General features: G+C 43.3%; 1 protein-coding gene across 4 annotated transcripts in view; it reads right to left on the reverse strand.

Moving 5' to 3' along the window:
* Positions 1 to 17,494, reverse strand: part of LAMA1 (laminin subunit alpha 1) — a 161,537-nt gene that overhangs the window by 31,851 nt on the left and 112,192 nt on the right. For 3 of the 4 annotated variants that reach the window (XM_032421152.1, XM_032421154.1, XM_032421155.1), the window contains exons 36-45: positions 17,146 to 17,308; positions 12,123 to 12,333; positions 11,812 to 11,928; positions 11,545 to 11,708; positions 9,555 to 9,690; positions 8,741 to 8,834; positions 7,032 to 7,148; positions 5,153 to 5,335; positions 4,354 to 4,508; positions 2,756 to 2,899 (exon numbers count right to left, since the gene is read on the reverse strand). In XM_032421152.1, coding sequence (XP_032277043.1) covers positions 2,756 to 2,899; positions 4,354 to 4,508; positions 5,153 to 5,335; positions 7,032 to 7,148; positions 8,741 to 8,834; positions 9,555 to 9,690; positions 11,545 to 11,708; positions 11,812 to 11,928; positions 12,123 to 12,333; positions 17,146 to 17,308 — 1,484 coding nt within the window. The remainder of the gene's footprint in view (positions 1 to 2,755; positions 2,900 to 4,353; positions 4,509 to 5,152; positions 5,336 to 7,031; positions 7,149 to 8,740; positions 8,835 to 9,554; positions 9,691 to 11,544; positions 11,709 to 11,811; positions 11,929 to 12,122; positions 12,334 to 17,145; positions 17,309 to 17,494) is intronic. The other variant, XM_032421153.1, reaches the window with a different exon arrangement.

A 17,494-nucleotide genomic window follows, 5' to 3' on the forward strand; every position in this document is an offset into this window, starting at 1 on the left:
ATAGAACCCCCCTTAATATTTCTTGCAGGGCCGGCTTAGTGGTCACAGATTCTTTCAGTTTCTGCCGGTCGTGGAAGCTCTGCATCTCTCCATCCATTCTAAATGAAAGCCTTGCCAGATAAAGTATTCTTGGCTGCATGTTCTTCTCATTTAGTACCCTGAATATGTCTTGCCAGGCCTTTCTGGCTTACCAGGTCTCTGTGGATAGGTCTGACGTTATTCTGATGTTCCTCCCTCTGTACGTAAGGAATCTCTTCCCCCTAACTGCCCTTAAGATGGTTTCCTTGGTTCTAAGATTTGCAAGTTTTACTATTACATGCCGGGGTGTTGGCCTGTTTTCCTTGATCTTAGGAGGGGTCCTCTCTGCCTCTAGGACTCGAATGTTTGTTTCATTCCCCAGATTAGGGAAGTTCTCAGGTACGATTTGCTCAAATACATCTTCTAGCCCTCTCCCTCTCTCTACTCCCTCCGGGATTCCAATTATTCTGACATCGGAACGCCTCATGGTGTCACTTATTTCTCTGATTCTATTTTCATGGATTCTGAGTTGTTTTTCCCTGGCCTCCTCTTTTCCCTTTTTATCTATTATACTGTCTTCCAGATCGCTTATTCTCTCTTCTGTCTCAGTTACCCTAGCTGTTAGATTATCTAGATTGGATTGGATCTCATTGATAGCATTTTTAAGTTCTGCCAATTCACCTTTTATTTCTGCCCTTAGAGACTCTATGTTGCCATGAATTGATTTCTCCATTCTAGCCATTGTCTTCATAATTGCTAGCCTGAATTCCATCTCTGACATCTTGGTTATATCTGCATCCATTTGTAAATCTGCAGCATAAGTCATAATCTCTGAGTCTTTTCTCTTTTGGGGGCTCCTCCTCCTAGTCATTCTGTTGATGGGTGTTTGAGGGAATGTATAGAGTCCAAATTATTGACCAGAACCCAAGCAAGATGCACCTGTTTTCTTGGGACCTTAGGGTTGCTGGTCTCTTGTTTTCCCAGCCTGTCTTCTGCGGGAGGGGCCTGCCGTGCTGTTACTCAGGCAACCCTGTTTGGGCAGAGTTGCCCTGCGCCCCTGTGGCGGGGGATGGGCTCAGTGGGAATCGGTCTTTGGAGCTTTTGGTCTCTGGTGCCTTTCCCTGGCGGCTTTCCGTGTCTCTTCCGCGAGTCAGAGCAGAAGAGACCGTTTCCAACCCTCTGCCTCAGAGCAGAGAGACCTCAGTCTATTCTTCAGTGAGCTCTCCATGCCACACCGTCTCCGTTTCCGTCCGTGCTGCTATAAACTGCAGTGTCCTGGGTTGTGCGCCCCTCCGCAGCGCCCCCAGTCCTGCCTCCAGGTCGGGGCACATCTCTGCCCTTTGTGCTTCTAAAACCGCCAGCCCCTCCGCGCGGGACTCCGCCGCTTGGGGTTTCCATCCTGGGGGTTGCAGTTCACCGGCGCGACCCCGGCGCACCGGGTTTCCGTCTCGGAGGCTGCAGTTCGCGTGCGCGTGACCGTCGCTCCGGTTTCTGTCCGGGGGGCCTGCGGTTCGCGTGCGCGCGACCCCTCCAGTCTGGTCCTCCACCCCGGGGGCTGCCCTAAAGTCCTTTCCCGACGATACCGGTCTGTGAGTCTGCGCCCCGTCCGCAGCGCGCGAGGCCGTCACTCACCGGCGGTATAGGATCCCCAAGTCCAGGCACCCTCCCGCCGCCGTTTATCCTCCGATATCTGCCCGCAGAATCACGGCTCTCCGCTTCATACCTCAAAACCAACTGCCTGCGATATTCTGTTTGTAGAGATCCAGATCTTCTTACATCTCAGGCTGGTTTCGTGGGGGCTCAGAGTGGTCTGGTAGCTATCCAGCTCAATTCTGGGGACCAGTTGAAATAGAGTCCCCTACTCCTCCACCATCTTTCCCCCCTCCCCCATTTTCTCTATTCTTAAAAAACAAAAAACTGTCTTTTGTCTTTAAATGCTCCCCTCCCTGGAGCTGGAGCATGCCTCAGTACTGGAGGCCATTAAGCCATTGTTGGATATTAGTGCCTCCCAGGAAGTTCCCCAGGAACACTTACTGGGGGTCACCAGTAGCCTACAGGGAATAGGACTTGTTTACTAGACTTGTTTGCCCAGTCTGAGAATGCAGTGAGTGAACGTGAAATACGTAATAAGGCAGGAGCCATGAGATCCCACATCAGGGACTTGCGTGTGTTCTGCACCTTAGCTCCCAAGAAGACGTTTCAGAATTTGTGCTTGTTAATATTTTCTGCTCTCACAACCCCAAGGGTTCTGACCCATTCCCACTGGCAGCCAAAGGAATCAGTGGTTTCCACAGGGGACTTGCCCCTCTGGGAACCACCAGAATCTCACTGGGTGGAGATGGATAATTCTGATATGCCCATTAAAGTGCACACCTCCACTCCTGATAACAACCACCGAGATTGTTTCAAAGAGATCCACTTTACACACCCATGGCTACACTTGGTGGCTGAAGAGGCTGCAGAAGACATTAGGAAAGGCTACCCCACAGCTAGCAATTAAGATGGCGGAGGGAAGACCCTCTCCTCAATAGCTCGGTCCTCCTCACAGGCATTCAGTTTGGGACTGTGTGTGTTTCTAATCTAATGCCACTAGTTTAGCAAAAGCTTGGTTCCCTTAGAAGGATTAGTGATTTCACCAAGGCCCTCTTTTTTTTCTCCATCAAAAAACCCCTGCCAATTCAGAAACTATAACACGCTCAGAAGAGAGTCATTGTTGCTTTCTACAGTCCATACTCACATTGGTGCTGCTCCCGAGGTAGAAGAGAAGGTTATCGGGTTCACTTGTCTTAACACTTAGCCTTAAGGTGTTATAGTTAGCAGAAGAAATCGGAGGCTGGTAGGCCCGGATACAATCTCTGTCTGCAGACACGGCAACTTTAATCTGTGAAAGGAAAGAGGAAGTGTCCTAATCACTCAGTGACACACGTTGGCAGCACGCCAGGAGGTCAAAATTACTGTTCCAGAACCAATTTTCACTGGTAGGCAGGTTTCCTCTCCTGAGGATGCATAATGCTTTGTGTTTCATAACATGATATCAGGCAGTGATGAAAATTATTTTATTTGGTGAACTACTTAAATACGGAAAAGTCAGTCTTGAAGTTTTAAGAGTATTTTACATAGGAAACGGTCTCGCTCATGCGAGACTTAATTCCTTAAGACCAGGAGCTTATCCAGATCACCCTGGAATCTTTACATCTGACACAGGAAGGATATTTGATGATCATGTGTCAAATACCTGAAGGGATAATCTATTTATATATACAGGAAATATTTATAGAGCAACTTCTGCACTTACTACACGTTTCTCTAAGTAGTTGCATATATTTCTTATATTAGCTTTAAAGATTATACGTTTGTATTAATCAGAGCATTTAGAAACGTCTGTGGGGCTTGCGTTTATTTGGTGACTTTCACTGAAACCAAACTCATGTCAACCGACAGCCATTTTCCAATATTGAGGCCACTCGGGGGAGGGGGAGTGGAAGGCTCCAGAACTGCTTTTTCTTAGCTAGCAGGGTTCAGGCAGATGAACATGAGACCAGAGGTCACATCTGTCCTCTATAAATCCCCAGCAGCGTGTCAACGGCATATTCTCTTGAAAGTATTATTTCCCTGAAATGCCTCCCCTTTAGAGCACGACCAATGCCATGCGCTATGGATGGTCGTAAACATTTTCTCAAGCTTGTACTTTTCCAGCTGGCAAGTGTTCGATGCATTTAGTGACCTGGATTTGTGAGCATTTGTGTGTGTATAGGCTGTGTCGCCAGACTCCTGGACGATGAGGCTCATAGTGCGCACACATTCTGAAGAACACTTGGATTACTGACACTGGGTTGGTAAAATGCTGGCAATAATGCCGTACTCGGCCAAGGAGATGTAAACACTTAGACCACGAGCTCTACAGCAGCTGAGCTAATAGTTGTGGACTGATGAGTCTAGGCTACAATTATAAATCTCCATAAAGACATGAGATCTCTTCGCTAACATTCGGAAACAGGTTGAATGAAGCAAAAAACAAAGAAAATGAGACTACTTAAGTATACTTAAATATACTGTCTGGGGCAGGAGAGAAGGTATTTTCTAGACAAAGCATAGGCACCATAAAAGTCGTAAGTGGTTACACACACACACACACACAAAGTAAATATACTTAACACAGATTTAAATGTACTGTAGACAAGGCTGTGAGAAATGTGGGAGATAAGAGCTGACTCAGTAGAAGTCCAGGGGCCGGCGTGACAGTCCCCTCTATAGGAGCCCCCTGAGACCGGGAGTTACTGAGAGCCCCGCTGTGGGAGGGCCGAGCCCCCGAGCGCCACAGGAGCCCACACTCACAGAAGCTGCTTGCTTGCGGGCCTGGCTGATAAGCAGTTTGATTTCTGATAGGTTTCTGTTCAGGTTCTCTTCTAATATCTTCAGAGGCTTCAACCGATCAAATAAAAGGCTGGCTTGTGTTTCTGCATCTTTCACTCTTCTTCTAGCTAGCAGAGCTACCAAGTATCAGGTGGCAAGAAAGATGGCAGCAGGGAGGAAACAAGAGAAGTGAATTATTTATTATTACCAATGCACTGAATAAAATATAATACCCTAATGATCAGATCCTTGAAATTTTGGTAAGTACAGTTGACCCTTGAACGACTCAGGGGTGGGGGTGCTCAACCCCCATGCAGTCGCAACGCTGCATGTAACTTCTGACTCCCCCAAAACTTCACTAGGAATAGTCTACTGTTGGCTGGAAGCCTTACCAACAACGTAAATAGTCAATTAACACGGTTTGTAAGTGACATGCATTATATACTGTATTCTTACAATGAAGAAAGCTAGAGAAAAGAAAATGTTATTAAGAAAATCATAAAGAAAATATATTTTCTGTATTATATTTATCGAAAAAAATCTGTATAGTGGACCTGTGCCGTCAAAACCGATGTTGTTCAAGGGTCAACTGTATATGAAGAATGCACCAGCAGCATGCCCTACCCAAGGCCCTTCTCTTGTTTTATAAATGCAAATCTCGACATCAGTGCATTTTTATTCCGTAGGGATGCTGTTTGTCAACAAGACCCCATGGTATACCTGGTCAGTTGAAAATCTCACAAAGCGGACTTTCCCACTGGGAAGGGAGACCGGGACGTACCGGTCATTGAGGAGTCCTGTAGAAGTCTGTTAGTTTCTCGTAAGGTGGCGTTAACCCTGGACAGGTCAGTGGATGTATTCAGCAGCTTCTGGCTCAATCCCACGACATTCTTTAGAGTGCTTGCCGCACTCTGATTTGCAGATGTGGCCAGCTCTTTGACTTTGGTTCCTCTGTCTCTGGCACCTGAAATAAATTTAAATGCAAGCATGCACCCCTGTGATCATATATGGGGAAAACCATAAACCACAATAAATGTAACTTCTCATGGAAACATGTACAGTATTTCTTATGGGCTGCTGAGCACAAAATGGGGCTTCTGGTTTTTAATGGCAGTAGTAAGACTGCATGTCCTATGCCTTACTGCTCCCTCTTAGGGACAAATGAAATGGTTTTGGTAACAATCCTCTGTATTGAAATTTCAATACTTAGTGAGATCAACTGCTAATCGCCATGTTCTCAGGGTCTTAGATGTTAATAAGCTAAACTTCTTTATTTGGTCTCCTTTCTATCACTCCCTTCTCATATTCATTAAATACCTTATTTAAATCAGTCCGTGTGTGGATAAGAAGGTTGGGGAATTTAAATTTGTAGGTAGGATGGGCATGTCGTAGGCTAGAGGAAGTGGTATTTGCCCACAACATCAGCTGACTGCTAGACGGAACAGAATAAAGACTAAATGGTCACTATGGATAAAGTGGAATTCAGTTATTTTAGAAAATCTGGGTGATGCTTTTTTTTTTTTTTAAAGGCATTAGTATTCATGTTTAAAATATCCAGTCACAAACAGGACAAAAACAAACACTAGAAGAAGCTGGATAAAGAGTCTACAGGTTTCTTTTTACTCTTGCAGCAACTTTTCTGCGAGTTTGAAATTACTTCCAAATAAAAAGGTGTTTTGTTTTGTTTTGTTTTAAGGGGGGAGGTTGTGGGGGGAGGGGTAGAGAGAATCTTAAGCAGGCTCCATGCCCAGTATGGAGCCCGACACGGGGCTCGATCTCACAATCCTGAGATCATGACCTGAGCCAAAATCAAGAGTCGGATGCTTAACTGACTGAGCCACCCAGGCGCCCCTGAAAAGGTACTTGTAAGTATTTAACCAACATACATCATGTGTCCTTAAAAAAAAAAGAAAGAAAAGAAACTTCCAGGTCAGAAAATGTGCCCATGATTTAAGGTTAGAAGTCAGTCCAAAGTGCCCCAAGCCCAGCTCCCCTACAGTGGTTTCCATGTTCACCAGTGAATCCACAGAAAGAACTCCAGAGTTGTTAGGACATCTTGTAAGGCTTATTAAGAAAAGAAGAGAAGGTCGAGGGGATGTAAATGATGCAGTGCAGCTGGACTCATTTGTATTATACTTTAAAATAGTTATCCTATTTCAGATTGTAATGAATAGTACATTTCCAACCCATCAATATTAAAGTGATTTCTGAACTTATTTTAGAATGCTTTATATTGCCTCATGAAGGAAGATCACCAAGCAAGAGTTCTTTAATTGTCCCCATTTATAATGTACTAGCATTTTCCCTTAAGACGGGAACATTCAGCTTCTTGCTGACATCTTCGAATGACCCTTTCATTGAAGGGATGTGTCAAGGCATTTTAAAAGAAAGTAATTCATGGGGTAGCATCAAGTCTCCCAAGGTTCTGCTTTTCAGAATAGGATTCTAGCATTCCAATGCAGGTATTCTGGAGTTACTTAAAAAATAGTTATCTTCACTTCCAAATCATACTCCTCTGCGAGTAAAAACTCTATCCATCTTGGTCTCGATTTTGAGTGAGGGCTATTAATCAGACTCGCAGCAGGACTTCCTTCTGCTCCTGTGTAATGGCTTTACAATGAGCAAACATTAATTAAATCAAGAACCCCCTTTCCACTTACCTCCAGGAATTGTTCTGAGTATTAAGAGTGATTCATTGGTCCGCCTAGTAATTGTATCAGCATTCCCTTGAAATCTCTTTGCTGTATTTTTCAATTCACTCAGTTTCAATGTGATACCTATTTAAAGGGGGGGAAAATTGTCCTCTTTGAGGATAACCTACTCAAAAGTTGCTTAGGCAACAGGTTCCTTCATCACTCTGACCCATCTACAGAATCAACAGCTTTCTACAGACACCCCCCCCAATATTGAAATTTTTCCAACAAGACTTAGCACCACTCATTAGAGAAATGAAGAGTGTTTTTAGCTTGCTTGATCATTTTTTCTATTTCACTTGTTGCCCTTCTCCCAAATATTTCTTCTTGAATTGCATGTCCAATTTAATTTAGAGCTCAGGTGAAGACTTGTGTTTAAATCCCTCAGTCTTAATCATTCGCTAACTTCCTGCCTACACCTAAATCTTGTCCACCCCTCTTCTCTGGGTTGTAAAACCCCAAAGGTTGTCCTACCCAGGAATCTTCCCCCATGCCCAGCCCTGCTTCCCCAGCCAGGGCCCCTCCCCTCCCCCATCCTCTCATGGCAGGACACGTGCTCAGCTCAGCCTCCTTCAAGTCTGATCAAAGCTGTGGGATCAAAGCTTTTACTTTTAATATTTCTGTTCATAATACACACATCTCAATGCTGGACACACGGTTAAAAAATGAATTATGGATAAAATATCTGATGAACACGATGGTTTTAAAATTTTAATTGCCAGAAAGTTCACTATTTGGTGGCCTCTGACACACCTTTCGCCGTGTAAGCTGAAACCACAGCCCATCAACACCGATGCTAGAGTTTGTGTTTCATCTGCTTTACGATCAAGTGTGAGGGACTTTCTATTCCATAAGATGATGACATAAAATTTAAATTGTGTCACTCACAGAGAACAAAAACTATGCACACATCTGGGCCCTTGGCTCAAACAGCTATGGGAGGATCCAGTACAGGCATGGAAGTGTTCTTAGAGGGGTGTGAGCTTGGTTTATAGCCCTGTCTACTCCTACAGGAAGGGACTTGATATTTTTGATTAGAATATATTAAGGTGAAAAGTGTATGTTTTTCTCACACCACAGATTCCTGCTGCCATTTTGTGTTGTGTTTACTGGACAGCCCTTACACATGTGAAATCATTGCTTACTGAACCCTTCAGGAAGAACTCACTGCATTGGGATTTCTTGAAAAGCTGATAAATCTATTATGATTTAAGTCAGTAATGATTTAATGAGAAGTTACCATGAGTCTAACATTATATTAGCCCTGTTTGGCAACATTGGCAAAAGAAATGCATCACATATAATACAACTCTTCAAGAAACTGTGAAACAGTGTGATATGAATAGGGGAGCATGTGAAACCAAAGAGAACTTGACACACACTGCAAAACACTGACAGCCCACGAGCTAACGCCATGTGTGGAGGATTCAGGTACCAAAGAAGGCTCAATGAGTCTTTGGAAGATTAGAGGTGCCTGCACATTAAGAGAGGTCACTAAAATAAAAATTTAAAAATAAAAATTTAAATATGATGTTTCTATGACAGGAAATTGGAATGTCATTGTGACAAAGAAGTGTTCATGTTCAGATTCCCCCAGGAAAGGAGAATGTTCCAGCAGTATGCTCAGAGAGTCTTATTCACTCTGCTTATCAATACAGTCCAAGCTAGAAACTTACCTTGATGCTTTCTGCTCAGGCTGTTGCCTTCTTTTAGAAATCTGGAACTGCGCTGGAGAGCCACTTTCCCATTAGAAACAAGGGATTCTGAGAACTGGAAAACAGGACACTTTAAACATGACAATGGCGGGGGGATGGGGGGAGCAGGTGTGGGAGGAGGGGCAGGTGGACTCCTGCTGGAGATGGGGACAGCAATTCTATCAGAATAGTCTCTGGTCTAGTTCCAAACATGGGAGTCCACTAGGTAATGGGTAGGGACAATTTAAATTGTCCTAATTCATGGCTGAGGAGAAAGAACACAAACCATTTTTAAATATATAAAAACAAAACCCAGACATTAAGTGAAGATTTCTCTAAAGAGAAGATGTCTCAAGTAGATATTAAGAAGCATTATCCTTTCATTATAAGAAACTGAGATTTTCCTCATTACCACATCACCAGTCCCTAGTCTTCGTAAAGAAGTATTTATGACCTTAAGGGGGGCCGGGGTGGCTCAGTGGGTTCAGTGGCTGACTTTGGCTCAGGTCATGATCGCAGGTCAAGCCCTGCGTCAGGGGTCTCCCTTTCCCTCTGCTCCTCACCCAGCTCATGCTAATAAATAAATAAAATCTTAAAAAAAAAAAGAAAGTGTCTATGACCCTAAGAAATTAAAACTTGTATCACATGATGACAGAGCCAAACAGCTCTCACCAGACAAGAATATTGACAAGCACGAATTTAAGCCACTGAGTCTTTGCTCAGCACCTTCTGGAACAATCTCCCACAGTGCCTAGAAAAGGAAGGCACACACTGTGGCCCCCGGGGCAGCTCTCACCAGGCTCGCCGTAGTCACTGTCTCGAGAGCATCTTTTGCCACTTTCTCTGATTCTTCAATCAGGCTCCGAGTGTTGGAATGGACGTGGGCTGCGCTGGTGGCATTCGGGGACACGTGTCTAATGCTGCCGAGGCCACTGTGTAAGCAGCATGTTTACAGATGTTGGCACAAATTAAATGGAACTTGCTCACTATTCCTGAAAGCTTCCCGGTTTCTCACCCTTAGAAAAGTTCAAGGAGTAACAACACAGGGATTCCGTCATCTTTGAAAGCAGTAGCTACACTGTCACGAGAACACTCAGAAGTGCTGTTTAATTAACACCCCAAGAAGGGGCTACTGCTGTTTCCTATGGTTTTAACCGTCCATCAGTTTCCACCAGCTGCCCTCAACATTCTTTCATTTCTTTCAGAGCCCCCACATATGTCTGGGGTACCACTGCACGTCTGCCTTGGCTATAATCTCTCCTGCCTTGCACTTGCTAATTTTCAAAAAGCTTCCTTAAGCTTATATAAGGATGCCGAATCTTGTTCTTCAAAAGGTATATACCAATTTGATGAAATTCACTAAAGGTTTGGGAGGAAGATCAGATAATATTTGAATCATCTGAACTTCAACTCGTACAAGTGGGCAAATCACTTATGAACTTGCCAACTGGTAATGGTGCAATTTCATCCAGCTCACTCTATCTTGAAAATGAAATCTGACAATTGACATATCTTTGCCTGCTGAGTAACTCACTTCATTTTCTCCCCAAGGTTATCGAGTTGAGTGATTCCCAAACCAGGCACCAGCAGTTACTACTTGATTGGCAAAATTTGGTGATTTATAAATAAAAGATAATAATGTTATTTAACTTTGTGTAGCATACCACATTGCTCTTACTATTCGTACTAGGTAATATGGGTTTTGTCTTAGCTATGTATGTAGGCAGAATATATTTTTTTTCTCTTTTGGGAAATAATGAAAGCTGATGAAAAGAGAGAAGCTGAGTATCTAATTCCATTTTATATTACGGATTCCTATAGCATGTGTAGGTGGTAATGCTCCATGCAACACATAATTTATGCAACATTCTATCCTATATCGTTTTTAATTGCTTTCCTTGTGTGAGCTAATCTTTTATGGCAGCATTCCTCAAATTGGAAAGATATTTATTTTTCCCTCCCAACACAGAGCAGCACACGGATACCCAGTGAGTCCAGACTTTTTCTACCTATAATTGTAACAAGTTTTTAAGAAATAAATTTACCAATTAACTCACAATATTGTGTGAATCTCTGATAAGGCCAAAACCCTAGTTCCTTCATTTGCTGTACATCAGATAACATGGGGATCTTTAAAAATGTGACAAAGCCCGGGTCACAATCTTTGAGCGGGAGGAGGACAAGGCGACAAAAGCAGTATTTTTGAAGTTCCCCAGTTTATTCCAAAGTGCAGACAAGTTTGAGAACCACTGTCCTCAAGTCATGCTTCTCATTTAGAAGCACTTTGTCACAAGTTGAGGACATATTTAACAAATGCTAAAAACATATGTTAAGGTAACTATAAGACAATAGTAGACCTTCAGGAAGTAGAAAATAAAGGGGATGGTGTCTTCCAGCTGGGGCAACCACAACCTCAGTCCACGCATAAAGCCAGCCAAATCATAAGCTCCAGAAGGACAAGATTTGTAAAGAAATCAATGTCTTCATTCTGTCCAACCTAACAAAGCCCCGAGCACTTAGTAGTTACTTAACAAGGTCTTAATGTCTTGATATCATAATATTTGTTTTCCTCCTATCCAGTTCAGTGTGCATTTTCCCCATCATATGTGGAAGGATAACTACATTACCAGACATGGGAGGAAATCCTCCTTCCCCCATGAATAAAATAGGAGTCTTCGTTTGTAGACAAAAGAAGAGTGACTCAACACTGTGATCAAAGTGGCCATTCTTACTCTCTTTGCTCCACAGATCACCCACCCTGGGATTCCTGCAAGTTCTGCTCTCACCTGTCCAGAGCACCTGCTAGTCTCTGGAGCTCAGCTGCATGGTCCTCTGCTCTGTAAACAAGGTCAAGTGCTTTTCTTTTGGACATCTGCATGACCAGATCATCTACGTGGTGCCTGATTTTGGCAGTCCATAGAAGCAGCTCATCCCGGTGACGCTCTAACTGCTATGTAGAGAAATTCAGATTGTGAGTATATATGCACCTACTGAACAATGTACCTGTGTACATGTGTATGAGGTGTGTGAAGACGCTCGGAGCTGTAACTTACTGCCAGAGCTTCCCGCGCCGCCGCTGCACGGGCACGGACAGCCTCTAGCAATCTTCTCCCTCTGGCAATTAGCATCGAGGTCAAGTTTTGTTCTTCTTGAACACGTAGCTTCTTTTCCTGGGACAAAAAAAATCACCTTTGAGGATGCTTCAAAAAAAGCGAGCCAGTTTCTGAACGTTAGTACCTGACACTATGTGCTGCAGTTAGAACTTGGGGCTCATCTTAAAAGAAGCTAAAAATGGTATTATTGACATAGGGGAGCTGGGCTCCCAGCCCTGAGAAGGAAGCAGACCGTCCTTCTGAAGACTCACGCGGAATTCTTGCAGGTTGGCCCGGGCAGTGTGCACCAGGCGGTCGCTCTCCCGGGCCTTCACTTCGGCTTCCCTCGCGAGGTCGCCCGCTGTCTGCAGCTCACTGGTGTGTTTTGAGAGGAGGCTGCTTGCTGCTGCTTTTAAGACCTCCAACTCTCTCTGTGGCTTCTGGTAATTCTTCTGAATTTGTGACAATAAAGCTTCAGCAGCCCTGTTAAATATAGATGGTGTAGGTAGTAAGTACTGAACAACAACGCTCCTGTGGTGAACGGACAGCAAAAGACTGCATTTCCCTCCCTCGTGTCTTCTTGCCATCGTGAGTAGCACATCGTTACCTCTTAAAGGTAGTAATTTTTCTAAGACAGCTATAGGCGTGGTCTATTTACACTTTGTCCTTCACAAGCAATCTTTATTCACAAACTTCCTAACATATTTTAGTAAAGGAATTAAAAGAAATCATTTCTGTGGGTCAGGATGCAGAAAATTGGGACCACAGTCTGTGGATGATGACAACTGCCATCTTGCTTTTCAGTACAGCAAGAAATGGAAAAGAGGCTATTCAGTGATTTGCTTCATTTGCTATGAAGTTATAAATGTATTTAGAGGACATAAAGGTTTTTCTGCAGCTAGTTAAAAAATAGATTTTATAAAAACTGAAAATTCAAATGCCAGAAAGATCTAATTTGTACCACTGGAAAGAGCAAGCTTTAGGAAATCAAAAGATATGTTTTCCTATTCTTTTGCAAATATGCTATCAAATTGCTTGTTTAAATCAATTTTGAATTTAAAGTTACACAGAATAATACAATTTTCACACTATAAACCTTCACAGGGGTTGAATATATCCAATTAACTTCCTGCTTCAATTTGTCAGGAAAACTTTGAAAAATTTCATGGAAAATGCCTTGTAAGTCACCCTCAGATTCCACAGACATCATAACGCTGGCCTAAGACAGAAAACATTTTCCAAAGGTACATACTTAAACACTGACATCGTTGGAACATCACCAGGAATTATTCAAACATTTTTACAACTTCTCATAATTAGGATACAGGCAACAAGAACTAAAAGTACATGGGAAACACACAAGTAAATCCAATATATTTCTGATGTCTGACCATGGATCCCTTCATACCATTAAACAAAGAATCTGAGAAATTTTATTTTTTTCAAAGATTTTATTTGACAGAGACATAGCGAGAGAGGAAACACAAGCGGGGGAGTGGGAGAGGGAGAAGCAGGCTTTCCGCCGAGCAGGGAGCCTGATGCAGGGCTCGAACCCAGGACCCTGGGATCACAACCTGAGCCGAAGGCAGACACCTAACGACTGAGCCACCCAGGTGTCCCGAATCTGAGAAATTTTAAAACAGAGGTCAACTTTTCATCTATGAAGTGGCTTTACCACCTAACCTGTGATCACAGGCAATGATAGAATCATCAGTGACTTGAAGATTAAAAACAAAAAACCTCAGCAGCACCTGGGGACCTCAGACCACACGGGGCTCGATCCCAGGACCCTGAGATCATGACCTGAGCCGAAGACAGACGCTTAACTGACTGAGTCCCCCAGGTGCCCCAGGACACATTTCTTTAATGAAGCAGCTTTGGATAGCTCTGAGGAACCCCAGCGTGGAAAACAGCTGGGAGACACAGGCAGGGATGGTGAGGTGAAGTGTGCTGTCAGTGGTACGGTGTGCGGCAGGGAAGCAGCAAGCCGGATTCCGCCCTCCTTTGCCAGCCGTGGCTGGTGTCTGCAAGTGGCCCCACTGTTCCCTAGCCAATAACGGTGGCTCACTGCCTCGACCATCTGTGCAAGCAAGGTGGTTTATGCCGAACACCTGCCTTCCTTTGCGGAGACTGGAATTTGGTCTGTGCTAGGTGGAGGGTGCATATGGGGCTAGCCACCAATAAAAACCTTGGATGCTGAACTTCTAATGGCCTTCCCTGGGCAGAAACATTACACATGCGGTGCTGCATTTTCCTTGCTGGGGGCAGAGTGTGATGTGACCCCCTCATGAGGGCGAGAGAGCTTAGGGAATGCTGCACGGATTCTTCCAGGCTCTGCTGTGTCTTCTTCCCTGTGTATCCAGCTGTGCATCCTTAATACATCACCTAAGAAATCTTGGCCAGGAGTCCTGAAGGTCCTAGGGAAACTCTGAATGCGGGCATGGTCTTGGGGACACCAATACAAGCATGATAAGCAATTGCAAGGTGTGATAAATATTCTCACCTATAAGAATGCCATACTTCAGGGTAAATGACCAGTTTTCTAAGAGTTATAATTAAAAAGCAGATACATAATTCCTAAAATAATCTGTGAAATTTGAAATGGCATAAATACACAGGGATTATCTATGAAAAATAGGAAAGAGAGGCCAGAGAACACATTTTAAACTCTTAAATTTTTTTTTTTTACAAATAATATAATCAATTTAATATATTTAGTACATTCAGATTTTTAAGGCTTTTCTTTAAAATTTGGACAATATAATAATTCTTTAGGATAAAAAAAGCCATATTATATATTCAAAGAAAAAATTTCCCAAGCTTGTCTGATTAATTAATAAAGGACATGTTAACTTAGGAACTTATAACAAAGTGAACAATGATTAAATTTAAATGTTTTTATTCACACGTATGGTAAATACTGTCCCCTAATAAAAAAAACCAATGACATTGCCTTTCAATCTGTCAAACTCACTAAAAAATTCATGTGTTTCTTTTCTATATCATGTGTTGACATGGTATAGGATGCAGGATGTAAAAATCAATTTAATAGACTTTAAATAATTTCACACATATGCAGAATCTTGGATAAATGGTTAAAATTATAGATGAACTCTTAAATTTTTTAAAAATAAAAGGTATCTTTAGTAATGATTTCACTCAAAAGTTAAAGAGAGAGATCAGCAATCTTCTGGATAACTTTATTCCAAATAGAAACAAAAGAGCTATACCAGAGAAAGGGTGGTGGAGGGCTTAGCAGGCGAGGCAGATCGGGGGTGTGGAGGGAATAGGGTGGGAGAGGGGCCACCCTGCCTTCTCCCCTTCTTTGCAAATACTACTTAGAAAATGAACTCCTCCCAATTGGGCTATGAGCTCCAAGTGGGCAGGAAGGCTCTGTTCTCCTTTGTGTCCCCAACACCTAGCACAGTGCCTGTCACCTGGGGATTTCAATCTATCTGATGAACGAACGAACGAACGGATTGTGGAGGGGTAATGGTGGGAGAAGACATCCCCACAAATGATTCCCAGGAATCTCCAGGGGATCTTCATCTTTAATAAGACTCTGACGCACAGCCAAGGGAAGGAACAATGAAAGGACACACCATGCATGGCGGGGGTGGGGGGATGGTGTCAGGAAACAGTGGGACCAGCCAGGGAGCCTGGGCAAGCTGGAGAGGGATGGAGTTGGAATCAAATACACGACATTTATATGTAATCCTGGAGGCAGCGGGGAGCTAAGGATGGTTGGGAAGCAGAGCATTGCAGTGCTGAGCCTGAAGAATGGTGGGTTCCTGGTAAGACCTGCATGGAAGTGTGAGCCCCTTTCCCTCCATTGCCTACTTCTGCCATGCATTTCAGGGGAAGGGAGGATGCACATGAGTGGTCAGGGTCAGGGGAACATGGTCATAACGTAGCAGAGGTCTCTGACCTGGCCACTAAAACTCTACCCACCCGTCTTTTCCAGACTGGGTCTCAAGTGGTTCTTCCTTCTGTGTTGGGTTGGAAAATCAGGGTTTAGAGCGACACAGATTTAAGTGTGTGGTCTGGTCTCATATTATCCTGGAGGCTTAACATCGGGCAAGGTACTTAGCGTCTCTGGGCCTGTTTCCCCAGCTAGCTCTTCCCCAACCTCACAAAGCAGCTGAGCAGATTACGTGACAAGATGAGAGAAGTGAACCCTGCGCCCTCCCCAGCCCAGAGCAAGTGCTCCCAGATGGCAGCCCTCTTCCTCATTTCCTGGGACCTTGCCCTCCTCTCATCTCCCCTTGGGGGCATTTATTATTAGTTCTGGGCCCTCACCAATGTTCTAGTGACTATTTTACTAGTTCTCTCTCCAAATGCCATCTGACACTTGTTTTTCACCTAACAAATCAACAACAATGTCAAAAATCATATTCAATGTTGAAGAAAGACGTAAGCTCAACTTTGCAGTGTGTTGCCGGTGGAAGTGTAATGGAATTGTTTTTTAAATCTTTAGAAAATAATTTGGAAATGCAAGTCAGGAGTCTTCAAAATGCAAATTCCATGATTTCACTTCTTATTATCTACCCTAATAAGATAATAGTGTAAAATAGAGGAGAATATTTTTGTCTAAGATGTCCATCACAACATTATTTAAAATAGCAAAATATATTAATATAGGTTAAATATCACACTACAGGGAATGGCGCTATGATGGCATATTGTGTAACTGTTTAAACCCTACTGAAGATATTTATCAGAACCCGGAAGAAAGACAGCTTGTGCTACATTACATCAAGTAATAACTGTGAAAATACTAAGAAAAAAAGCCTGAAAGGAAATACAAGCTCCTCGTGAGCATGTCTCACAATTCTCTGATCTGTCACTCCACATGGTGGTTTTCCATGAGAGTTTGAACAACTGAGCTAAATCATTTCGGCATAATGTCAATCTGTCTTAGAGCTTACAGCCCAGGGAACAGCCACTAAACTGTATTTTCTTCCATGAGAATTTACGGCATTATACTTGATCTTCAATAAATATAGCATTGTGAGGTTCTTTTGTTTGTGCTAGGTGGAAATATTGTTCCGGAGTCACAGGGAAAAACCAAGCCTATGGCACAAAGAGAGATATTGGCACTGATTATACTTTTCTCTGTTGAGAGTGGATGGCACCCATTGTTTCATTTCTTTGACAATTGTGCCCCTCTCTTTATGACATTCTGCCCCCGTGAGAGTGTTCTTTCCTTCCCCTCCTTGCACACATCTCCCTCCCCTCAGCATTCAAGCTCCTACCTCTAATTGATTGTGTCATGAATGGTATTTAGAAACTTACTTGAGTTCCAGTATGGCATTTTGGTGCAACTGCATGAAATGGCTTTTCTGTATGATTTCCAGCAAAGATGTAATATTCTTTTGCATATTCTGAAGAGTAGAACTGGGTAGCTGGAAGTCTTCATCCAAGGTCTGATTTAGAGTTGCTGCTTTTTCAATAATTTCTATGGAGACAAGTCATCAATCATTTAACAGGTCTCTCAAAAGTGGACAGCACTAAAATGAAAAAACTTAGAAACTTCTTCACTGAGGCCGGCTTCATTCACCCAAATGGGTTGAACCTCAGGCCAGCCCAGGCCAGCCCATATATCCCAATGTGCTCTGGTTGTCCCTTATCAAAATACTCATGG

Source organism: Phoca vitulina, unplaced genomic scaffold, assembly GCF_004348235.1.
Source record: "Phoca vitulina isolate PV1807 unplaced genomic scaffold, GSC_HSeal_1.0 scaffold24, whole genome shotgun sequence".
NCBI classification, from domain to species: Eukaryota; Metazoa; Chordata; class Mammalia; order Carnivora; family Phocidae; genus Phoca; species Phoca vitulina.